General features: G+C 35.0%; 1 protein-coding gene across 4 annotated transcripts in view; it reads right to left on the bottom strand.

Annotated features, from left to right (window-relative positions):
• Positions 1–26,364, bottom strand: part of LOC105034312 (exocyst complex component SEC3A) — a 39,810-nt gene that overhangs the window by 5,837 nt on the left and 7,609 nt on the right. For 2 of the 4 annotated variants that reach the window (XM_073251800.1, XM_073251801.1), the window contains exons 6-24: positions 24,071–24,216; positions 20,495–20,612; positions 20,129–20,233; positions 16,550–16,651; positions 16,284–16,421; positions 15,731–15,859; positions 15,419–15,499; positions 15,248–15,322; positions 14,644–14,817; positions 14,410–14,560; positions 14,233–14,297; positions 7,808–7,978; positions 7,619–7,698; positions 5,279–5,360; positions 4,871–4,968; positions 4,608–4,716; positions 4,354–4,422; positions 2,059–2,124; positions 1,353–1,442 (exon numbers count right to left, since the gene is read on the bottom strand). In XM_073251800.1, the coding sequence (XP_073107901.1) occupies positions 1,353–1,442; positions 2,059–2,124; positions 4,354–4,422; positions 4,608–4,716; positions 4,871–4,968; positions 5,279–5,360; positions 7,619–7,698; positions 7,808–7,978; positions 14,233–14,297; positions 14,410–14,560; positions 14,644–14,817; positions 15,248–15,322; positions 15,419–15,499; positions 15,731–15,859; positions 16,284–16,421; positions 16,550–16,651; positions 20,129–20,233; positions 20,495–20,612; positions 24,071–24,216 (2,049 nt within the window). The remainder of the gene's footprint in view (positions 1–1,352; positions 1,443–2,058; positions 2,125–4,353; positions 4,423–4,607; positions 4,717–4,870; positions 4,969–5,278; positions 5,361–7,618; positions 7,699–7,807; positions 7,979–14,232; positions 14,298–14,409; positions 14,561–14,643; positions 14,818–15,247; positions 15,323–15,418; positions 15,500–15,730; positions 15,860–16,283; positions 16,422–16,549; positions 16,652–20,128; positions 20,234–20,494; positions 20,613–24,070; positions 24,217–26,364) is intronic. The other 2 variants (XM_073251803.1, XM_073251802.1) reach the window with 2 other exon arrangements.

The following is a 26,364-nucleotide window of genomic DNA, read 5'->3' as shown; positions in this document are numbered from 1 at the left end:
ACTATTTTGGATCTAGAGATGCTGAATGGTGATCACAATATTCTCAATATGCTCATTCACCAATCAGTCAAGTTGCTGTGAAAGAAATTTAGATTCCTTTTTTTTTTCACCTTCCCCCAGACAAACCCACCCCCCCCCCCTCCCTCTTAAAATTGTGCCATCAATTTAGAACTATGCAAAAGGTTTAGTATACAAGAGATAGAACATATATGTATGGATTAACAGTCTGCTTCAAGTTGTGCTTGCATAGAATCAGGAGCCCTATTTGGTCAAGCAGTCGCACTGCCAACCCCACAATCCAAGGTTCATACTTGTTAAATTTAAAACATTTCCATGTTAACCACTGAAAGATGAACCAGCAATACTGTTCATGGTAAATTGGCAAATGTAAGTGCAGCTTTATTGACCTTTATTCAACTCCATTTCACCCCATCAAGGGCAAAGCCTCCCAACACCCGCACAGGTTTTCGATTTCTTATAGGATATTACCGGTCATCCTTCCATAAACAACAGCGAGTGGAAGAGGGTACAATCAGAAGATATCCACTTATCGCCCAGTTTCCAAAACAATGTATCCTAATTCTTTCAATTGTTACGACACATAAAACTTACTACAGCATAAATCTGTTCCACAAAATAGATTACTCAAAGTTGATCAGTAGTATGCAAGCTACAGCATTGTGATTGTCCATTTTAAATTCAAATATACAACCATAAACTTTAAATCATGTCTCAACAATGTGAATTTGATTTTACATTATGTTAGACTCATTCTAAAAAGGATCAGAACGCCAAAAAGGCATTTAAGTCACATCAACAATGCAAATAACAAGTTTCTCATGACATTGAGTGAACATATAAGTTGTCATAAACAAGTATAACTGGAGAGGGCGGAAAGAAATAAGAAAAAGAGTACCGGCACCAATCACTGCTCAGTTCACCTAGCATGTGGCAGTCAAAACTGGTGCCAAATATGATCGGGTTGGTGGTGTTAGTTAGGCCACATCGGCAATCAGCCAATCACCGACCCCCACATCCCCCAGTGAACTGAGCAGTGATCAACAGTAGGTAATCTGTATCTTTTCCTGAGAAATAATGTTCATCATCCTAGATAACATGACACATCCTGTCTTCAATAAGAGGCCTTCTTCTTCAAGCATAGGCTCTTCTGCACATTTTGTAAATGACCAGAATGACTGCAGCCTTAAATTGCTTTTGAAAATGGCCTACACTAAAGGATTTCCAGAGGTATCTAGGTAAGCAAGTTACTAATTCATTTATGTTAGGAATTTCTTTTATTGCATCTCAGAGTTACAGATTGTCAACAAATAAGAGAAGATGATAAAGCATACCTTGCATTTATCCCACAAAGAAGGCAACAACTCCTCAGAGGTCAAATTCTTCTGTAGCTTCCTATACATTGCATTGACTGACTTGTCAATCTGCAATCGGAGAAATTGACTTCAGACTGGTTTCTGGAAATTACAGTTGCCAAAACAGGATTTGAATTATAGAATACATTAGCAGAAAGTGGGAAATGGCAGTTTGAAAATTTTTGTTAGAAGGAAAGAGGAAACTATACGTCAAACAAGCAGGAAACACGTCAAACCACAAAAAAAAGAGAATAAATTATTTTCCACTAGTTTCTCTTACACTTCAACTATAAACGGAAAACTATGAAGCAAGAATTCAGATCCCAACGGGACACTGGGACAGGGTACCATCCCATATGTCGGGGCAAAACCATCCCACTAGCATTCCAACATTCCAACATTCCAATCAGGACACCTTGGGACATCCTCCATCCCAAGTGTCCGGACAGAGTGAGATGGCGACACATTCGGTTCCATAGAAAAACCGAGATAGCCCCATCCCACAGGATTCAAAACCTTGCAATGAAAAATCAATGCACTTTTAGCCACCTTTATTCTTTTGTGGAAATGAAATCAAATTCGTTTTTGACAAACTTTTCTCATGAAACTCAACAAGAAAGGAAGAGACATGCTCCCTAGAAACTATACAGAGATTAAGGAGAATGAATAATGTGCTCTGACGTACTCCAGATAAGCTGGATTTCAAAACCTTCCTCAGATCCATTTTTGAAAGTCCAAGCTGGAAAGGGATCTGTGAATTTAAAAGCAACTGTTAGTCACAACAATCAGCAGTGTTGATTACATGGCTTGTAACAGCTATTTCAATTATCATGAAAGTGTCAGCACAACAAATGGTACGAATGAGAACTACAAAAGCATGGGCCTGTGAAAATGGAGGTCCACAATGTTGATCATCACAAGCATACTCGTAAAAGAATGGTTTCAACCTGGACTTAAAAAATTGGATTCAACAAGAAGAACCATAAGAAGATACCAAAGTAATAGCTGATTATGTCATACCACATCATTTGAAATGGACACCACAAGTTTTACAACTAATTAGTCTAACAATTCAGATTAGTTCTAGATCTGCAATATTACTAACCATAATTGTATACCAAGAGATGGAAGAGTATCAAAGAGACCATAACAGAGACTTGGAAGGTAGGTAGTGTTTTAAAGACATCGGTACTATTTTAAAGAGATCATAAAAAAAGGCTTCGAATGTCAAACATACAGTCTGACATCCAACATAAACGTGGCCAAAAACTGTTAAGAAAGCAGATTTTAATATTGTAAAATTATTGATAAGGAACTGACTTGGTTCATCGACAAGAAAGCTCTATCTGTCATATTATTAAAAATTCATCATCTCAGGTCCTACTAATTTACTCCTCAAGATGAACAAGACTAGGAAGCTAAAGGTTTAGGAAACATAGCATCCTTATCTTTCATATCATTCTATGCATCATCTTCTTGCCATGGAGATGATTGAAAAGCCTATTAGTTGTGGGTAGTTATGGTAGCCAATAATGGAATCTTTGATTCAAGAACTTCATCAAACCCTCTTCAGATGTCCATCTTTAATCCCTTCTTTGATGATGCGACTAATGGATTCTGCATAAGATAAGGTGCAGAGAGAGAAAAACATGCACCAGTTGCTGCACATCTTTAGTTGCCATAATGATGACCTCAGTTTGCAGAAACTCTGAATACCTTATTGACATATGTTCTTTGACATCAGAAAGTAATATTTTAAACCTAAAAATCCCTGCCATTGAGCTAGTTAATGAATCTAGAAATCCTTTTCCATTTTAGAGGCTTAGTAAACAACAAGACCTTTGCCCAACCTTTGGATATTAAAAAGTTTTTGTACTTAGCTTTAGTCTTGCCGTCCACTCTAATTATCCATAAAAAGGCCTATATTCCTCTTCCATCATATGCAGAGCTGCGTGTTCAAGAGACTCTCCTTTGTTTATTTTGACATAGATTTTGCTATTTTCAACCAGATTTAAGGACAAAGAAGTCTTCCAAAAATGGAAACTTAAACAATTGAACTCGTTACTGTAACACTGAAACCAAAATGTTAAATTTCAATGAGACCTCATCCAACACCAGTATCAATTTCATTTTCAGCCTCTATATTATAGAAGGTCCATGTGAACTTAGAGTAAGTGTTCATAAACAAAAGAACTTTAAAACTGATTAACATGCAGAGTAGAGAAGGCAAGCCCCAGTGGTAAATTCAATCCCGAAATACAAAGAATGTAAATTAATCAGACAGTTAGAGATCTCATCATCTAAATTACTGAACGTCCTCATGAATGTAGATGAAACTTTCATGAACAAAATAACTTCAGAATGATTTAACATACAAACTAGAGCGAGTTAAGACATGAAGTAATACATTCAAGGGTGACATTTAAGCAAAATAATTTAGAGACAGGCCAATTCCAGCAGTTGCTAAAGTCACTGTAATGATTGAATACATTTTGCCTGCTCTTATAAATAGCCTTTTACCGACTTGCTACTCTACCATAGTTCATAACCATAAAAATAATGATCTAGCTTTATCCCAATGATTTGGGAATGGTTTTACCAATCCACATTCACTGAAAATTCATAGTGATAGCTCTCTCTCTCTCTCTCTCTCTAGTCACTGCAAGCTCTACAAAATTTCACAGCTTCCATCCACGCTACCTTAGGTCTTCCTCTCCTATTTGCTAAATCCGTACACAGATTTTTGGACCTTTACTTATCAGAACCCATTAAATGTCTAAATCCAGGTTCAACTTAAGCAACTCTACCATGTTTGAATCATGATTTGGATGTTAAAAAAGAAATATAATCTTGTCGATCAAAAGTTCTATCCACTAGGAACTGTTTGAAATTTGTGTGATTATAGACTAAAATTGCCTTTTGATAGAAATTCAGAAGTATACCAACATAAAGATCATACAGGATTTCATGATTCACTTACCTCTTCAGGAGTAATTGTGTACATCAAATCCTCAATTTTTCGGGCAAACTGAAATAATCTTTCAAATTGCTGCAAAACAAAACAAGTTTTATATATTTTTGATATTAATATCTATCAAGTATATATTCCCATCTGACCGTCCATGGAGGAAGTTCATTGCTGTAAAAAACAAAAAATCTACAGAAATATCTAAATCCAGAAATTGCTATTGCAAAGAAGCAATTGAATTACCAAATCAGAAAAAAGGCACTTACCATGTAAATGATTATATTTATATGGCGTGTGCAAGCCTGTTCATAAGCTTCACTAGCCTGATGATAGAACTTTGCAAGCATGGGCACGACATTTGCTAAATCATAGAGACTGCATCCAAATATATGCTTTTACAAGCTCAAACCATATCGGATCTAAAAGTTTGGCAGATTACATCAATTGAAATTAACATCATAAACCATCAAGCTGCATACCATCGATTTGGAGGATGAGAAAAGCTATGACAAACTGGTTTTGCAATTACCTGTTCTGGAATGCTGCATAGTTCTCCAACAGTACAACATCAGCATACTTTGGGTCACTTTGTGCAATTTTCTCCAAAGTCGCAAACATTGTGCTAACCTGTTCCAAAATTTCAAATTATTTTTCCTCCAGGTACAAACATTTTAGGTTTTTTTTTTGTAAGAGAGGGAGAGACACACAGAATCTAGCTACTGCATGTTATCAAACACCTTCCGATAATATTAGGTTGATCATCTAGGATCATGTGATCAATTCCAACAGATAGGCTAACTCAACCAACTATTGCAATTTCCTAAGATTAATGCAGCTGCTGCATAGCATCAAGTGACTGCTATACTTTATTTTAATTTAAGAAAATGAAAAGAGCAGACACAAAGCATACAACCTGAAAAGGAGGTTATATACTCACTAGTTTTGTGTATGCCTGGTCAACCAGATCCCTAGACTGCCCCAGGATGTATTGCTCCATTCGTGTTGCAAGAGTAGAAAATCTATGTAACAGGGAAAATCCAAACTTGTCAAAGATAACAATATAAGTTAAACATTTATATATTCAGAATAGAATATGTAAATGAACATATTATGGAAATAGTTAGATAATTGTATTTTACCAGCTAGATGATAGAAGCAATGCAATTTGACACAACAAAGGGACATCAAAAGAGGTGCAATCCAGTCAACAAAGAAAGGAAATTATTATTTACCAAAAGAAAAGAAAGGGAATCGTTCGCAGATTTTATTACCTATTTAGGAGTCCTTATGAGTCATAAAGTGTCATACCGTTCTATGCTGTGGAATATTTCAGTCATCAATTAGTCTAGATTTGTTCTATTATCTACTATCCTTCTGGAATAGGAAAACTGCCAGCTAAACCAAAGAAAAGAACTTGTGGCCAGCTGTTCTAGGGAGGGAACTTTCTACTTGAATTATTAGTGAGAAAGAGGGAAAAAAAGGCTGCAAGCCTCTTTCCCTTCCCCTCTTTACTCTTCTTATTCTACTTCTTCTACCCCTCTTTATTCCCTTCTTTTCTCTAAGTGCTTTCTGTTTACACAGCAGAATTCTGCTGGTTACTGGATCAGAAATTAGATCTGGTCAGACGTGAGCTGCATGTTACATATGAACTCTGCATTCAGAATATAAACTGTTTTAATAATTGCAGAGAAAAATCTGAAAATTAAAAGATATTCAGATATAAATTAAAATTGCTGCTGCTTCCCTTTAACTAAACCCTAATTCCCAACCAGGGGTATATCAGTCTATATATGTAAATGCTTAAAACTATGCATACAAAGCAATGTATTACAATGTCATAGCTTATCCAAGGTCTCTGACTCTACTAAAGATGGTTGACCTTGCTTATCCAAGATCTCTAACTTTGCTAGACATGGCTGACCTAACTAAAGCACCGTACATGAGAATCAACAAAAGAAAAGGAAAAAAGCTAGAGGAGACCTCCAACTCAAGCTTTTCATATTTATTCAATGTCCTAAACATTGCTAACAAAAATATAACAGAATTGTCATGATTTATATATTAATGGGAAAAAAAAATGTAAACTAGTATCACCAGAATAAAACACATTGAGGGCTTCCCAGAATTATCAAAATAAACATATAGAAGCCTGGGTAAAAAGGTTAGGAAAGAGAAGAGTTGCACCAAGTTCAAGATAAAGCTAACACTAAAAAACATATCTGGAATGCACAGCAGAGCGAGGTACAATGCCATAATATGACATTATTAGCATGCATGCACAGGTGCACTATTATCCATAGTTCAGAAGTCTTGACTTAGAACTTTAAGTGATAAGGTCAAGCTAAGGTACAACCAGTGATGGGTCATCTTATCAGGTCAGAAAGGACTGATAAATTCATTGTAATGCGCGCACACACAAATAATGTACAATGGCTTGTACTTGTGCATTATATAGTCGTAATTATGAAATTATTACTTTGCCATACATTTGTAGAGTATTTTTTTCATAAAGCTAGCCCTGATATCCAGATGGAAGCCCCACTACTAATATGATTTGACTTGGTCAGGAATGATATAAAAGAAAAAGAAACAAAATTATAATATCATATACCTTCTTTATTACAATTTCCTTGAGACCTCCAATTTCTGTCCTAATGGCACCAATCCCCCCAATTCCACCAATCCGGTGCCTCTTGGCAGCTTCTACCAGCAGCAACCTAGCTATTTTGGGAGAAGCAGCCATCCAAACTCAAATGAACATTCTTGAAAAATCATAAACCTCATTCCAGTCTAACCTCTTCTCCTCTCTCCCTCCCTTAATTAGCCCGTCCACACAAACTCCAATGGACCAAGAAAGCTTTTGTACAGAAGGTTGGAAACCTCCCTTCACTCTCAACTCTATAATGGAGTTCGAGTTTTTCTGTATACACTTGAATTTTGTTTTGGGGTTGGTAGTCTGTAAGCTGTGATCACGTTGAGAATTTTGGCCCTAGTAGCTATAGGTTTGCATGGAGTTCAATCAGGTCAAAGATTAGCCATGTTGCAGCTCTAGGTAAGAGTTGGATCAGGTATGGACTTCAGATCAACCATATAGTCATTTTAATAATTTGGAGCACAGGGCTGCTCCGAATCTAAATCTGACCAAATTAACTCATTCCCACCTCTAGCCATAAGCATCGTACATAAAATTATGAACCAGGACACCTAACATGGCTATATTGCATATACAACCAAAACATGAAAAAAGTTCAAAAGTTCAAATGCAGGCAGTTTATACCTTGGGATATAGGACAGAACTCCCATTTGCCGTATATTCCGTTCATTCCTCTCAATCTGATGGCAAGCTTCATCAACAAACTGCAAGACAAGCAGTTACATGATGGGGAGAGAGAGAGAGAGAGAGAGCTTTTCCTTTGACAGAAAAGACTATTGCATAATCATTTGAAGAATTGTGGACAACACTAACCCTGCCAAACTGCACTGATATTTTTGACTCCAAGTCATCAAGCAATTTACGGACAAATCCTGCTGCATCAGCTTTCTGACCAGAAAGGTATCGCTCTGTGATACCATGCATTGATATGCAGCGCAGAGGATCAATTTTGTATGCCCAATCTACCACTGCATAGAAATCTTCCTAAAAAAATACAAAAAGTGTATTATAATCTGCAAGTCAAAGAATGTCTGCTTACATTTTCCGGAAAAAATATTGCCTACAGATCAGTTAAATCACAGTTAACATATATTAAGTATAGATAATTATAAACTGGAACCACAAACTAGCTTAAAAAAATAAGAAATGCAGTGCAGATCATCAGTAAAAAATAAATCATAAGAACATAGTCAACATTGAGCAAGCAAAATGGAGTTAGCACACTAATGTGGCTGAATAAATAAGCATTCACACAACATAAATAAAACAGAATGTAGAACTATTAAATCAAACCAAGGAGAGTTGCATATGATTATGATAGAAAATATGCTACTACTTCAGAATGGACAACTACTTAAATTAGTATATGGTGAAGAATATGTCAAGCAAACCAATTTTAGTACAGATACGTCAAACAAATCGATTCTAGTACAGTTACAGATCTGAATTGCTTGGTTTAATAGTATCCACTACCTGGTTCATTCTTTCAGGGTAAAACTAAACAATCAAGCAAATGCATCACATACAAGATTTAGTTATCATTTTCGATATGTGTTAACAGAATCTCTAAACAGAAAATAATAGCTTCAGAGAAAGGACGTGTAGAAAATGATGCTCAACCATATACAACCAAACAATATAAAAATATTATTTTATTAAAATTATTGATACAACAAAAATTACAATAAAAGAGATGTTGGACTTCTTGATTTTTTTTTTTAAAGAAAAATCTTCCAAAATTGAATCATTGAGCCAATGATGGTTGTGTTTCGATCATCTAGATGAACATGAAGTTGACAAAGTTACTAACTCTCTCTCTCTCGGCGCCCCCCCCACCCCCCCCCCCCCCCCACACACACACACAACTTCTTTTTTGTGAGAACAAAGTTATTATTCTTTTGACTTTTGATTATCATAGCTTTTTGGCATGTACAAGTAATGTTTAGTCTTGAACGTCTGTTCACTTACGGCATGTTAAGCATCTAAAGTTTCAAAATTATGGTCATCATCATACATATCACATATGAAAGTTATTGTTCTTATTGGAAATTTTATTTTGCACCAGCATGTTATCATCCATCTAGAAACAATAAATAGTTTTGGTGAGTGTGCAACTGACATTGTAAAATATTTAGCTTCTGACAGGGCAGATAATTGTTGCAATATGCAAAACAACAAAGTTGACAGTTACCTGTTAGAATCCTGCATAAGAAAAAACCATTCAAATAGTGCGCTAAATGGCTTTTAATTGCATAGGGCTACAGCCCACTCCATTAAGTCCTCTAAGCAAGTTCAATCCCATGCATGACTTGCCAGAATAAAGTCTGATTTTTTTTTTTTTTTGCCCTAACACAATAAAAATCTATGGTTTGCGGAGCATGAGAATTCTTGAGTATGAAGTTCAGCCTTAACTGCAATGCTTTTCCAGAAGGATATACCTGACTTCTATGAGGTATTAGTAGAAAGAGGAATTAACCAGCAATTATTATCTGTGTAAAAAAAAAAAAGAAACATAGCACCTAAAGTTATTGGTTCTGAAGGGTCTACAACTAGAAGAGTCAACTGGTTGGATCAGGTCTATCAGAGTCCAGCCAGCTGCCAAGACAACCAGGCTTAGACCAGAGACAGACCTGTAACTATCTAAATAAAACATGCCCAAACACCAGCAGAAAAGATAGGCTCTTTTGGGCGAGGCAGGATCCACAATCGGGCTTAACTGTAATTGTTTATAATTGTCAGACTGGAGCCATTCCAAACCTACTAAGGCTTAAAAATTATAAAAATTGTCTAGTGCATGTCCAGACCAGAAGCTTGCTAAGCCTGAAGCCTATTCATATGCAGCATAGGTCACTGGGGCAAATCCTGCAGCTTGGGCCTACTGACAACCCTTGATCATAAGATGTTACAAGGACATTACAACCATGTTCCATCCAAAGAACATTGGCTTTAGGCAACTTATGCATTTCTATCCACAGATATTCAAGCTTCGGAACCATTTCAAAAAGATGGTTCACTTACATCTGCTTTGCATACATGTAGTTGCCTCACAACAAAAAGGCAAGCCTCTACATTATTTATGGACAAAACCAACAACTTGAAGTAGTTCAAAGCACAAGAACATTGCCTGCATCATACAACCTACACAAACCTAGTGCAAGGCTTTGCTTAGTTCCACCATAAATCTCTTTTGGACCTGGAAAACAAACCTTATAAGAGTCTTCTCTTTCTCTCTCCCCCTCTCTCTCTCTCTATCTCTCTATCCATCTATCTATCTAGCTCCCTCCCCCTCCCTCCCACTCTCAGTCTGTTAAAAAAAAAGGAGAAAAAAAGCAGCAACAACAGCATTTTACTTGACTAAGAACATTGATCTTCATGTTTCTTTTAATGCAACTGTGAGCTCACTTTGACATGAAAAAATGTGATTTTTCAACTATCATGGTTGAATTTGAACATATGTACATACATGAATGCATGCATACAAGCATATGTAGATAAATATGTATATAGATGCATGCATATGTGCAGACATATGCAGATCTTGAAACAATGTAAGATAGCTGCAATTTTTCAGTTTTTTTAAAAACTATATATATATAGTGAAAGCAAAAAATAATAATAATAATAATAATTTTAGTATCCATTAGCAGTATGCATTCATTTGGTCAATTAAAACATGACTTATGATCAAATGCAGGTCAAATATGGCTTTTATTTGTGTCTAATGCCAAGCACTTGATTGTTTCTCTTCACGAAATCATAAAGCAATCAGTGGAATAGGTGCTAAAAAGGGTACGCCTTTTCTGCACCTTGCAAAAAAAGCTCAAGCACAAAAAAGCGTGCTTTTGCTCTTTATTTTCTGTCCCAGATCATATGGTGTTTGATCAAGATTTTGGAGCTTCTGGCCAAAGGAGGGAGATAGGCAGATCTAGGGTTCTGTCCAACAGGAGAGAAATAGGTGAATCTAGTTGCCGAAACCATGGCTTTTGCACTAGGCATTCTTCTATCCAGTAACTCCTACACTCGTTCTTCTTCTTCTCCTCTTCTTCCTTTTCTTTTGTTCATTTTCTTTTTTCTCTTTTTATTTCTTTTCTCCTTTCTTTATTTTTTTATTTTTTATTTATTTTATCCTTTTTTCTTTTATTTCTTTTCTCCTTTTCTTTTCTTTTTTATTTTTTATTTCTTTTTCCTTTTTCTTTTCTTCTGCTTGTGCTAATTCTTATGCTGCTGCTACCACAGATGCCCATCAAAATCAAAACAAAAAACACACAAACCACTGCTTTGGTGGCTGATTATTGCCCCTTTATTTTTAAGTTTTTTGATATTTGACATGCCATGTCTTTCATATGTGTAAAAATCTTATTATATAATGCTTTATATATTTTTATTTGCACTCAGAAATTGGTAGTTTATTACTAAATATGTTTAGAATCATATATTTAGTATATATACAGATATAGTAGAGCTAATAAATGGGTAGCCACACAACAATCCTAATAAGGTCCTAACCAGATGACTAGGGAGGCTCGATACTAATAATCATAGCCATTGGATGTGATTGGCAATCTTAAAACTGCTTATGAAAAAATCATATACTTTGGAGATCCCTAGCCTATGCATCCAATAATTAAAAAAGCATACATGGTTTCATGTTATTTAAACTGACTATATTGGTCCATTGGATGCTGATTTTTCATTGTTCAGCGATAGCTAATCACACCCAATAGCTCAAATCATCGATGTCCATCCCTGGTCATCTTGTTAGAACCAGCCTTATTAGAGCCATTGTATAAGCAGCCACATATATGCCCTCTCTCTCTATACATATATACATATATGTGTGTGTGTGCAGCTGTGCGCACACTCGCATGCATGCATACATGTATATATATATATGTAGCTATAAATGTATATAGTTACATGTGTATCCATATATGTATATCCTTATGTATCTATATATGTACAATGTATGTCCATATATATATATTTGCGCCTCACCTTCTCAAGGCATGTGCCTCGCTTTGCACCTCATGCCTGGGCTCCAAGAGACCTTGGAGCATTGTGCACTTTGTGCCTTTGACAAATTTGATATGCTCCAAAAGTAGCTAGCCAATTAGGTGGAGTACATAGGCCCTATTTGGCTAAGGTTTTGGAGTGTCAGAAAGTACTTTCTGACCCTCCAAAAGCACTTTTAGATGGTAGAGTAATGTTTGGTAAAAAATCAAAAAGTTATTTTGATTTTACTAGAAAGCTAAATAGATCTACTTGGAAAAAACTGCAGTTTGAAGATTTCTCCAGAAGTGCTTTCTAGCTAATGTCGGAAAGCTGTTTTGATTTAAATAAAATCTTTTTAATGACCAAAATGCCCACTAACAAATCTTATAATTATATTTTATATCATATCATATTATATTATTATACTATAAATATAATATAATATAATAACAAATTAATATTATGATATATTATAAACATATAACATAATCTATTATAGTATTATTATATTATAAAAATACAATTTGATATAACAATATTCAATAATAATATAATATAATCTGTTATATTATAATTTATTATTAGATTAGATTATAATCCATTATATTATATTACATTAGATATTACATCAAAATTATAATAATATTATATTATAGTATAATATTATATTACATTATATGATAATAGTATTATACAATAAAATAATATTTTAAAATATAATAATATTTACATTATAAACATATAATATAATCTATTATAATATTGTTATTATATTATATTACAATATTATGTTACATTATATGATAATAATATTATATAATATTTTAATATTTTAATATTTTAATATATAATATTATATAATATTATATTGTATTATTCTTTAGTATATGATATAATGCAATATTTTTTATTGTCATTTCATCATACCAAAAGTATTTTTTTTATTTTAGTTATCAAACATATTAAAGTTCCAAGGTACTTTATAAATGTGGTTATCAAACAACAAACAACTTTTTGTAAAAACTCTACTTCCAAAAGCTCTACTTCTCAAAGCTCCAAAAACTCTACTACCAACAGCAATCCCAAACAGGGCCATAGCCTATATACATGCTTCACCTCACTGATCTCAAGTAAGACATCCCCGACGTAACCAATGGTATGGGCTAGGTACCAAGGTGGTGGCCAGCTGTATGCACCATGCAGCATATATACCCGTCCTTCAAAGTCCAAGCAGCTGATTACTTGATTAGCACCATGTCATGTGGTGTCAATAGAATGGTCCAGCAGGAAGTGTTGATGAGAAAAATGTTATTCATGTCAATTGCAATAAAGTGACAAGTTATGGTGTTACATGCCTTAGGAAAAACTATTGCAGTAAGAACAAGGTAATGGAATACATTAAAGTAATTCCAGAATCAAATAGTAGATCTGAGCCATGTGATTGCATGGTTGAAGGAAATAGAAACAAGAAATATAATGAAAGAAGGAGAAGTATATTGCACAAGAAATGTTATTGTTATATGATGAAGATGATAATGATAAGGAAGGTTACAGAAGGAGGTTATGGTGATGAGTAAGAAAACCATGATTAGGATGGAAAATCAACCACAATGTTCTTCATCTGTAATCCCACCCCAGCAAATGCAACTATCTCACGCTTGTACTTACCACTTGCCCTTAAGAAAAAAAAGGTAGGGCCAAATATTGAGCCCCATATGAGAGTGGTAACATATTTGAAGCCTATCATGTTAATAATTAATATACAAAATAAGTAAAGAATAATGCAATAAAATCAATAGCAAATCTATAAGATCAGACAAGGGGAAGCTCCATGCACATAGATCCACCATCCAATCAGCAACAAAGTTAAAGACATGCTTCTCACCAAGCAACATTTGTAATTTCACGCTAACAATTTATACAGGCTTTCAAACAACATCCAACATTAGACCAAGACATATGCATGCATTTATATATGTATTTGTATCATGCTTGATTATTACATTCTTGTCAAGCGATCCATGCACAAAATTTTTCAAAGTTTGAAACCAAAATTTTGTATTTTATCTAAAGCTTGGTAATAACATAGGATATATGATGTGCAAGAAACTTATCCAGATTCAGTTTAATGTCTTAATTGCAAAATGTACTTATGTACACATGCATGCATGCATTCTGCATGCAAATATATACACACATTTAATACATTACTGTTCAGTTAATAAAGAAACGAAAAGAAAATGTACCTGGATTCCATCGAGCAAATCTTGAAGAGCTTCATTCAATGTCCCCAACTCACCAGAATTATTACCTGGAGAAAGAATTGAAAGAAATATTGCATCTGGAAAATTGTCCACTAGCAGAAATTCAAAATGCTGACCATGATAATATCTGTTCATGGACCAAAGAACTATAATTACTACGTTTAATATTGTTTCCATCAAAATCCATGAGGCTCAGATCATCGTCATTTGCATCATTGCCATCAGATTCACTTTTAGTACCATTAGCAGGAGCACCAGGTGGAACAAAAGCAGGAACTTCAAAGCACATGAAATGTGCAAAAAAAGAACTCTGCAACATAGTGACGAACACAATATTTTATATGACAATAAGCCTGACAAAAACTCAAAGCATGCTTAGGTAAAACAATTTACCTCATCTACAAGAAGCGGAATAAAGATGGTAAGCATCTTTGAGTATGCGTCAGAAACTGTAGAAGTATCTGCACTATTTGCTGTTTGACTGGAACCTGTGGAAACTTCGAGCCAACCAGTCGGATTTCTTGATGCTTTAGTACTTGCACGAAGTTCATTTGCAAATTCACGAGCCTGAATAGCATGAATCAGAAAGAAGATTAGACACCATTATAAATATGTTCAAGATTCATGTTTACATCTGCACGAGTTTAAATGAAAGTGAAGTTCAAATGATGCATACACTGCTTTCAGTCATACAATGTAAGTTTACAGCACAAAGAATAGGTTGCTAGAAGAATTGGACATAGATTCATCCAAAAAATAGATTTAACATATCATGGCACAAGGAATTTTAACTCCATGTAGTCATATGCAAAAGCATTGGGATAATTTTGATGCAATAAGTGTCTTTTTTCATGTCTATGTCATGTTGTTCCTTGGGTTTTTATAACTCACATTGCTTCAATTAAGAGCCAACAGAACCACTCAAAGATTGTACATCAAATAAAAGAAGAAAATAGCCTATCAAAGTAATCATATAATAAAGGTTTTTCCTCCAGACCTCACGACGAAGTAGCAAGTTGAGGGAATGACAATATGCCTTCCTTAAAGGGCCTAAGCAATTCTTGTCAAGACTCTGAATATGCCAATTCAAGGTAAACAGAGAATTAGATAAGATACACCAGAAGTAACAGCTTCTGCTCAAAATCATAGAGCCCAGAAGAATAACAACCTTTAAGTGCTGCAGAAGTCGTGCGTAAGTCCTACACTTATACCTCAGATCTGCATGATCAGGCCTCTTTAATTGTCCTCGCTGTATACCATCCAAGAGAACCTCAAGGTGAAGTCCAATTGACCAAACTGACATCCCAAAAAAAGCATATACATATGCATATACATATATATACACACTACACACACACACACTCACTCACTCACACACACACACACACACACACAGAGATTAAGTGTAAAATATACTATATGTATGATATTATATACAGAATGTTATATTATATTATATGAAGAGAAGGCAAGAAAATACCTGTGAAAAATAGCTCTTGTCACTTATCATAAAGTCTACCAAACTAGAAAAGTAGTTTCTCAAGAACTCTGATGCTCGCCGAACAAATGTATTTTTTAATTTCTCCAACTCTGCTTGCTTTTCCTTAACCTGGAGAAATTTTGAAAATTATACCCATGCATTAGATCAAATGCACTGCAATTTTCACATAAAAATAACCTTAAGACTGGAGGAGAACCAGAGTTCCAAATATTAGATTGCATGTGTTCTACAGAAAAATGATGAATAATTTATTCTGTATCAGTTCCATTAGAAACATAAACGTGGGAAGTGAAGGCACATGAGGAAACTCCTACACATTACACCTTTTCTTACATCAAATTTCCTATGAAGAAAGATTCCTAACTTCATCCTTAGCCACTCTAATTGCAACTTGGTTATCTATATTTTCAAAGCAGAAGGCATATGGTATTTTAAGTACATTGAATTCCTAAAGTGTTTGTAAATTCACATATCTACATATGAAAGTAAATGGAATTCTTCAGAGATCAAATAGGATATAACAGAGACTTACAGCTCGCATGTGTGCATAGCATGGATCCAGATTGGGCACTTCAAGACTGCAAATGGCCCCTGTCAACCATTCACATGCTTCAACATTTTTAAGCATGCGTGCCTCGTCAAAAGAACCTCCAGTTAATGACGCTGCAAACTGCAACATTGAAGAAGACAAAAAATGAAAAAACACAAATTCAAGTTTTGCTAATCAAAGTTCACATACCAAAGTGTTTAGCACAATTAAGAATAAGTAAACTGAGTATCAAATAGGATAAGACAAACCTCTGAAGGAATACGTAAGCATTCAAGTAACTTATCCAGCTCATCAATAAGTGCTTTGTTATTTACAGACTGCATCTCCAATTTATTGTTACGGGATTCAATCTGCAAATTATGACTACCTAATTTATGAAAGTCATAATGCCAATAAAAAGAAGAAAAATTAAATAAACAAATACAAAAACATAACATCCTCGTGAGTTGCGATCATAAACATGGGCAATATTATTACTCACTGGCTGCAAAATTATCATGAAAAAACAATGATTTCAAATAAGCCTTGTTTTCTAGATTTTGCTCATGGATAGATGCACATACAAAATTTGCTTTACAAAATATATTTGAAAAAAAAAAAAAAACCCTTCATCTACATTTGATTGAATGCAGGGGAATCCAGGAGTGCTGGCTCCTGACTGCATGATCTCAAACTACAAAACTGACAGGCGACAAGGTAGACTTCCTTTTTCATCCAACTGTCTTCCAGGTTCTCTGGCAGGCCCCTCTTGCACAGAATAAGCTTGGCTAGAACTTCAGTAACAAACACACTGCGGATACAATGTTTCAGAAGACGTAAGCCTAGGTGACCCACCTTAACATTTTGTGTCACGTTTGAGTAATGAGAATGAGTTTGAGTTCTATATAGCATCCAATATTGCCAAATTTATGCTTCCCATTGACTTAGCACATCTTATGTATCATGTTATTTTTTATTTGTTAGATTATGATTGCTTCTTTTGGCCTTTTCTTATACTTATTTATTTATTTAAATTTATAATCTTTGGGCTGTCTTGACCTCTAGGTGCATGCATAAAGCCTAGGCACTAGGCAGCCATTTGTCTGCTTGTCTACCACCTGCAATATTTTAATACACTGTGCAGATGACATCTTGCAAACCAATTCTGAAGAAGTTCCAAACTCTAACAGATAATTCTTGATCCACAAATCTAATCCTATTTAAGCAAGATAAGATTTACCAATTAAAATTAAAATAAGCTAAGATCTCATCATGGAGGCAAAAAAGCAGTTATAACAAAGCAGCCACTACAAATTGGATAAAAGACATTTTCTTTTGAGCAAAAATTAAAGAAAATGTAATTTCAAAGTTTTCATCTTTTGGGATACATGGAGGAAAGCCTCAATGTTTGACTGCCTGGACAAACTATAAAATCCATGGACCAGTGCCGAACATGGAGACTGCAGTTTTCCATAAAAAACAAAATGCTAATTACTTTTATGCACATAAATGATAAAATGGTAGAAAATAGCATCATGCTTGTTTGGATGCATGCAAAATAAGATTTCTTAGCAAGATAATGATATTCCTTTAAGATCGTATTCCTTTAAGCTTTTCACTTTCTCAGGTGATTTCTGGTCAAATGTAGCAACAGCTTGACACCCAATACACATGCACACTTACCTTAAACCAAGTCACCATTTAAGTTGGGTTACGTACACACAAAATAAACATAAATAAAATAAAATGAGAGAATAGCTACTGTTTCAGGGATGTTTGGTTGCCTAAAACTAGATCTGCTACAAGTCAGTTTCCGGTGACCGACTTGCAGGTAGGCGCTTGCAAGTATTTGGTTGCCAGCAAGTCACTTTCAGCTGCAGGAAAATGGCTTACAACTTTTGGCCCATTTTTCATAGCAAAACCACTTGCAAGCAAATTTGGTTCTTGCGATCACTAGTCATAACTTGTCTTCTGACAAACTTTCACCTAGGAGTGGCAATTGGGTCGGATCGGGTCATATATAGGTCGGGTCAATGTGGGTCAAGTCAGAAAATCATCAACCCAAATCCGACCTGTTTATTAAACAGGTCAAAAATTCAAACATGAACCCAATCTGTTTATTAAACAGATAATCTGACCCGACCCGTTTAACCTGTTTATTAAACAGATCATATTAGGTTAAACGGATTAAACAAGTCGGATTAAATGGATCAAAAATAGGTTAAACAGGTTAAATAAGTTAAATGGGTTACCTGACTCAACACGATCAGAATATTAAATAAGTTAAACGGGTAAGATACCTAAAATCCAAATCCGACCCAAATATTAAACAAGTTAAACGGATTGATCTGGTTATGATCCAAACCCGTTTAGCCTAAATCCAAATTTATTTATGACGGGTCGAACATGGGTCGGGTTGATGGGTCGAATCATATTTTGCCGGCTCTACTTGCATCTACTAGTTCATCTGAACCTTGCACTTCTCACCTATGCAAGAGCCCATCAATATTAATACATATAAATGCATTATTATATCATATCATCATATGTGTTGCAACTATAATGCTAATATATAATTTATGATATAGCATATTAACAAGATATATTAGCAATATATAATTATAATATATATCTGTTAAATTGTCGCATTTATTAAAGTATGATTGAATTGTATAGTTAAAAAAATTAATTTTGGAAAATATGATCATATGGTCAACAAGGCTATGATATTTACTAGAATGATATCATTATACAGGTATCACAATGATACTATGACCTCTATAATATAGGCATTAATAACACATATTATATATAATATTATCAACATATAACATCATCTTATTACGTTAAATTTATATATCACAGTCAGCAATATATAATATGTTATAATATACATGGTACCTTGGATGATTTTACCATGTTATCATATTTTCACAATATTATCTAATACAACAATCATGTTGTTTTAAAATTCTATTGTAGCATCATATACAACGCACAATAGTACAACATAGTTCATGAAAAGTAAATTAACATAATATCACAATAAGCATATTGCTAGTATGATTACATATCTCAATAATAAAGTAAATTAATATAATGATAACTTTATACTACAGCATCTAAAATAAAATATGTGATATATATTGGATACTAATAATAATATCATCACACACAATATTATTACAGCATAAAATTATATAAATATATTGTACATTATAACATAATGCTTATAGTATAGTTATATGTTGACAATATATTAAGTGAACCATTGTTCAGCTGTATTACGTAGGTTACTGCATTTAAAGGTGGTAACTCTTTCAGCATTAGACAGCCAGGCACAATAATTGCACTTCACACTTGCAGTTATCAGTCACAGACATCGAAACAGAAACCACTAATTCCTGCAACTGTAATCATAAGCAAATCAAATAGAAAATTTAATTACAACATTTTTAACCACAATTGTGAGATCTACATGCATGCGAGTGGAATATAGACAACCAGACATCCCCCCGACGAGAGTAAGTCTTGATAATCTTTAGAAATGTAATTAAAAAATCCTATTGATTGGAATGACCAAATCCTTAGCCAAAAATTTTAAAATGTTCAGACCCAAATGTATCTACTGGATTAGATCTTCATCCAATGCATGGCCAGAATACAGAAACTATGGATTTTCAACGCTTCACCTAGCCAGTGTAAAACTACTTGTTTACTACAAACATGATTATTTGAGCCAAACTTGCTACTTGCTGAGGCTACAAAACATCACATGATTCTCATAATAATTTATTCAAGGAAGTTAAATCTTATATTCTAAATTAAAAATATTAACAAGACCATACCGATTCAATATCCTCTCTCATATGTCTGAGTTTCACATTAAAAATACGTAACCACTCGTCCATATCATCCACACATACAGAAGCTGCTTCTAGTCCCTGTAATACCTGCATAATACATATGTTGCAGTAGTCTGTTTTAGAAGATTTCCCAGGGTCTTGTGATACTAATTCATTTCAGCAACCTCACAAAAATCAGATTCTACTGCAATTGCAACAGCCAGACTTAAAATTACCAAAACCACCTCAAAGAGTTCTGCATCTCATGGGAAAGAAAAAGCTTACTAAGAACAAATAGTGGAATAAAAATCTTTACATGTTAATAATGATGGATACAGATTAACATATGCAGGGAAAAAAAGGTATTACCTCCTCTATCAAGGGTTCACTTTCCAATAATGCATGGACATTTGCTGCTTCCAGAGCAAGAAGTTCCCGCTTCAACCTTTCTGAAAATGCCTCTGCTTCCCCAATGCCCATAACGTACCTGTACCAGTACAACATGTTTGCAATTATTGGAAATACTAAAAAATAAACATAGTAAAAGCCAAGGATGTAAAACAAGAGAATAGGAGTGTAAAACATCACAGGCACATTAAGATTGCTCGCATTTTCCCGGAAACAAAAAAAAAAAAAAAAGCATTTGCATAGATTGCTTTGAGCACATATGTTCGAAAGTACCAAAGAGGTACATCAGCACATAATATACTTCCTATATGCATAACAACCATGTATTCCTTTTTGCTAGCTTTGTTTTGGACAACCGGCTGTCAACCACATCAACTTTTCACCTTTTCATTCAAAGCTTGTGTGGCATTCAGAAACAAAAGGTTTTGGAGTAAATGAAATTTACAGAACTACACTAGGACAAGGAAATATTAGATGCATTAAGATTAAGGTGACAGTATTTTCTTAAAGATGAGAAGAATAAAGAAAGCAAAATTATTTACAAAATTTGTTGAATGAATTTTGGTGGAGATATTTTTATAAAAGGGCCATAACCAAGAAGCAGTTGGATCTTAGTTGTCAGAATCAGGAGCTGGTTCATGGAAGTGGACGCTTTAAAGGACTTGAAGTAAAGAAGCATTTAGGAAGCAGGTGATAGTTCAAGTCTCCAAGGAGCTTCTGCAGCAAGTCTGCTACCCCACATAGAAACTTCCTATTACTAAGGCTCGGATCATAGAGGCCAAATCACCAATTAAGCAAACCGACCATTCAGTCAATCAATAGGACCAAGCGCATATTAAAAAGATTAAATTAAATTACTTATAGATATGTTCAGAATAAGTATATTTTATTATGATAATGACATAAACTAGTAACATGTCTTAGTGGCTAAGATAATTAAGCTTCTTACAACAGTTTCATTATTCAATTCACTTGTCATACTAGCTACAGAGAAATTTTTCTTTTCAAGGGAATGACTGATCCACATCACTGGAACCCACCTAGTCAACCAGGTCATGCAAAACCTGACTGCGCATGGCAGCTTTCATAAGGTCAAATGCAAATCTGGTCTTCTTAAAGACCAAAACTAAACTTAGGCCCTGTTTGGGATTGCTATTGACAGTAGAACTTTTGAAGTTTTTGAAAGTAGAGCTTTTGAGAAGTAGAACTTTTGGAAGTAGAGCTTTTACAAAAAGCTATTTGCTGTTTGGTAACCATATTGATAAAGTGCTATGGGGAAAATAAAACAGCTTCCCAACATTAGCTAGAAAGCACTTTTAGGAAAAGCTTCAAAATAAAGCTTTCCCCAAGTAAACCTTTTCAGCTTTCTGACAAAGCCAAAATAGCTTCTCGATATTTTTACCAAACATCACTGTATCACTCCAAAGTGCTTTCTGAGAGCTAGAAAGTGCTTTCTGCCACTCTAAAAGCTTAGCCAAACAAGGCCTTAGACCCATTTCACCAAGTTTCAGTCCAACTGGCAGTCAATTCCGGTTTATTATGGGTCGGATGTTTCTTCTTTTTATATAAAAAAAAATTGAACCAGAGATTGCTTTGGAATGGCCAATGAAGAGAAGCCCAAACTGAAAAAAGACCACTACCTAGCTATGGTCCCAGCGATGCAGGGTCAAGAGCAGGGCAAATTGGGGTCAGACCTGACCTTTGGCCCTTTTTTTTTTTTTTTTTTTTGCACGGAGTGACTGCTCCGGGGCTTGAACTTGCACCATTATGCTCGTCAGCCCAAGCCTTTTATGAGAAGACCAAACTAACAACAAAAAAGAAAAAAAAAAAAAAAAAGAAACAATTCCCAAGTGGTAAAATTGTTATTCCAAACATTGATCATGGCCTCACATTTTTCTCCAGTGTCCAGGATTTCCATATTTAAGAACATGACATGACCTATGCTAACCTAGAAAGAACGAGAAGCAATGCAAGCCTGGGTTAACTTTTCTCTCCGCTGCTCAACCACACAATACTCCCTCTCTTCTCCAAATGCCATGTTACCATGATCACACTACTACGCCCCCACACCCCACATTTCCCATGCACAAAGCTGCCAAAAACCTAAGCTGAGCTGCATATTAAGCCAATAAGGCTTGAGCCAATATATGAAAGAGATATTCAAGCTCAAACTAAGCTTGATAACAAATTTTTAAGCTTCTTGCTTATGTTAATTGGACAAGCCCATCATCAAACTGAGCCCAAGCTTCTTTTTTTTGTTGGGGTGGGGGGGCGGCAAGCCCAAAGTGTTCAATCTCGGCTTGTTTATGGCAAAAATAAGAATGCTGACATGAATGTGGTATCATTAGAGTAAGGAACAAACATATAGCTATAGTTATAGGAATTGAACAGATTGAGCACAAAGTGATAGAAAACTGAATAACATGACATGGTCATATGCAACCAGTATTTTACAAGGCTTCAGTATCAAGAGGTGTTTGAATATGTATCTGGAAGATCTAGAATGTGATGGAAGAACCTAAGTTAACATTGTTGGTTTTCTGAGAAAGGATTTAAGCAGCTTGCAGTAACATAAAAGGTGGCCTTTGTAAGGATAATTAATAAGCAAAAACCCACAAAATCATAAAGCCAACCTTGAATTAGGGCTGTCAAACAAATTAAGCAGCTTGAGTTCCACACAAGCTTGGGTTGAGAAGTGATTGAATCAAGCTTCATTGAAAGCTAAATGAATCGAGCTTGTACTGATAAAACAGGCTCAAAATTAACATCAACCAAGGCCAAAAGTCGACCCAGCTTGATCGGGCTCAATTTGATGATGCTCGAATATATTTATATTTATACTATTGGATAAAGGTTTGAATTAGTATATTAAAGCTTGAATTGATTCAACTTAATCTTGGATTATCAAGCTGCTCAGTTACGCTTGCATTCATCTCGATTCAAAATTAAGCTTGAAATAATGGTAAGAAAAATCAAAAATGATCTCAAAGACCAAGCTCGAAATTAATTTATAACCAAGATTGATTAGACCCAGCTTGATCAAGATCAGCTCAATGACACCCCCACCCCAGATTATCAGAACAATTCCTGATGGCTATGAATGATGAATGATCAATTTTTATAAACACGAGATAGGACCATTATCTAATGTTGATGAAAGGACTAAGCTAAAATTGCCTCAAAGGTGCAGTGGAGCAAGCTATAATTGAGCAATTAAGAAAGATCTAATTCTTGTAGTTCAGTAACAAATTGCTTGGACTGAATGGGACATAAATTTCAGAACAAAATCGAAGAAAATGAGGATCCAACTCATAATTTTAACAGTTATATTTCATAAACTGTATCGAAACAAACTGAAAACATAAGGGGGACGATTAAAAAATTCATGTTTAATATTCAATCAGAAAATACCCTCGTTCAACATGACTATTAACTCCGCAAGAAGAATTAGGACCATTATAATAGACTAACAGAAATGCAAGCAAAAAGATCATGAAGCCATTAACATTTCTAGCAAAAATCATACAGTCAACATACGTTCCAAGAAGAGCCTCCATGTCTTCTTCTTCCGCTTGTGAAACAAGGTCTTTTTCAACAGTAACTTTCAAGTCCGGTTGTGTCATGACAGATGCAGCCGGTCCATCTTGGGTGTTTACTTGATTATTCACTGTAGGAGTGTTTTCCTGAACCAGATCCATCAAGATGTTATCTGATTAACAGTATGAACTGCCAGACTGTTGTACATATTAAGGTTTGTTCAACAACAAAAAATTTGAGATACCATGAGGGATGAAAACTCAAAAAAGGGGTCCGGGGAAACGCCAGTTTGTTTTCAAAAAAAAAAAAAAAAACAGCAGAAGAAAACTCTGGCTTCATGATGTTCATAGAATGAATTTTCATGCATCATACTATATCATATAACAGATATTTTCAGATAAGAGGCATTTTTGGCTTCACAAACATGACACTTTTCATGATCTTACATGATCAAATGTTCAAATTTAACTGGAAGAAAAAACATCAAATTATTTGTTACATCTTTCGAAGTATTTCATTTTGATCAGCATTACATTCCATCCACTGATTGTTACCATCCTTGATCATTTAAACAGATTTCACATAAATTTAGTATTCTGTAAGTCAATCATTAGTGAGCATGATTTCATTAACACATTCATATTCTATCACAACCCATGCAAGAAAGGGTTAAAGACATGTCCACATCAGAGAATGAAAAGGACACCAAATCACTAGGTCACTACAATGAGATGGTTAGCCACAGCACATTGCATTAATTTAGCTCTGAATTCAAAAGTGAGGGAATTCTATAATTGTGATGACCCAGCCCTCATAAAAGCTGGACCTAGTCCATTTGACCAGCCCAACAGCCTGGTTTGGGCCCAAAAGGAGAAAAAAAAATATGCAATGGAAGAAGAAGACTCCCAATGGGGGTCTTCTTCCTCCCAATTTTGTCGGAGGAAATCAAGGCCAAAGAGGATTCCCAGTGCCTCCTCCCTCTTTATTTAAAGACCTCCATGCCCCCTTTGAACCCAACCTTCATCGGCCACCAAACAATCGCAGGAGGAAAAAAAAAACTTCCTCTTCTTCTCTTCTTCCTAGCGTACTTCATCATATCGGCCTTGAAACCTCGCCAAAGACGAGCTATGGAGCCCCTATTCTCCTCTACTTCTCTTCTCTAGCCTTTTCCTTTACCCAGTAAGTCACCATCCACCAGTTGTTGCTGGGAACCACCAAAAAATTTAGTTGAAATCTCCTCCCCTGTTTTGGTTTTGATTCCCTCGTTTCTTTGACTTTCCAATGCCGATCATCGCCATTGACTATGTCGGGTGAGCTCCATTGTGCTGTCATGGCCCACATCATCGGCCATAGTCGTCACCGATGAGAGATCCTCTATACTGAGAAAGAAGAGGAAGTAGTCCCCTCTTTCACTAAGAGCCAAAGGAAGAAAAAGAAAAGGCTTCTCTCTTCACTTTCTCTCTCTACATTCTTTCTCTACTGTCTCTTTAGGGTTCGTTGAATCTACTAAAGGGCCCTCAATGATTCTGATCGATCCTAGTGAAGAGGATCCTGATCCATGACTGTCAAATGGCATTATGCCAGTCCCCACCCTAGCCAGGCCGAGCGTCGCTACATTTCACCATCAATTGCATCCTAGCATCTTAGCTTGACTTGATTTGTAGTTGATCAATTGAATGCCCTAAATCGAACCAACCAGGATGTCAGGTGCTAATGCATGCCAACCCTATGAGGGTGTCAAAATTTAGCATTTTTATTCCCAAAATAATAAGAATAATAAAATTGTAAAGAAAATATGATTTTTGAATATTAAGCTCTGAGAGAGATCATCGAAATTAATTGGATCTGTCAGTTGGTTTCACTCGCAAGGTAAGTAATGCTTCACTTTTTTAAGATCTATCAACAAATTATGAAATATTTTCTACATTAAATTATTCATAATTTATAAATTTGATGCATGGTATTCATAGTTACTGAACACGCCCTTTTTCTAGAATATTAAATGATTCATGATCAAACATATTAAATTTGATATAAATTATATCCGATTGATTTCGATATCGTATTGTTTTATGAATTATTTTATTTGAAATATAAAATATATAAAAAAAATATTTTGACTTGAGATGGATTTTAACTTACAGCCAAACTATATTTCGATATTCTGCCAGTGGAGGTTATATTGGTATTCCAATACCCAGCCAGTGAGGATGATACGTTGGAATTTCAATATCCTACCAGTGGAGGTTATGCACTGGTATTTTAATATCCTACTAGTAGGAGTTATAAATTGG

Source organism: Elaeis guineensis, chromosome 2 (assembly GCF_000442705.2).
Source record: "Elaeis guineensis isolate ETL-2024a chromosome 2, EG11, whole genome shotgun sequence".
Taxonomy (NCBI): domain Eukaryota; kingdom Viridiplantae; phylum Streptophyta; class Magnoliopsida; order Arecales; family Arecaceae; genus Elaeis; species Elaeis guineensis.
Note: the sequence above shows the minus strand (reverse complement) of the source record. Positions and strands in the feature narration are given on the sequence as shown.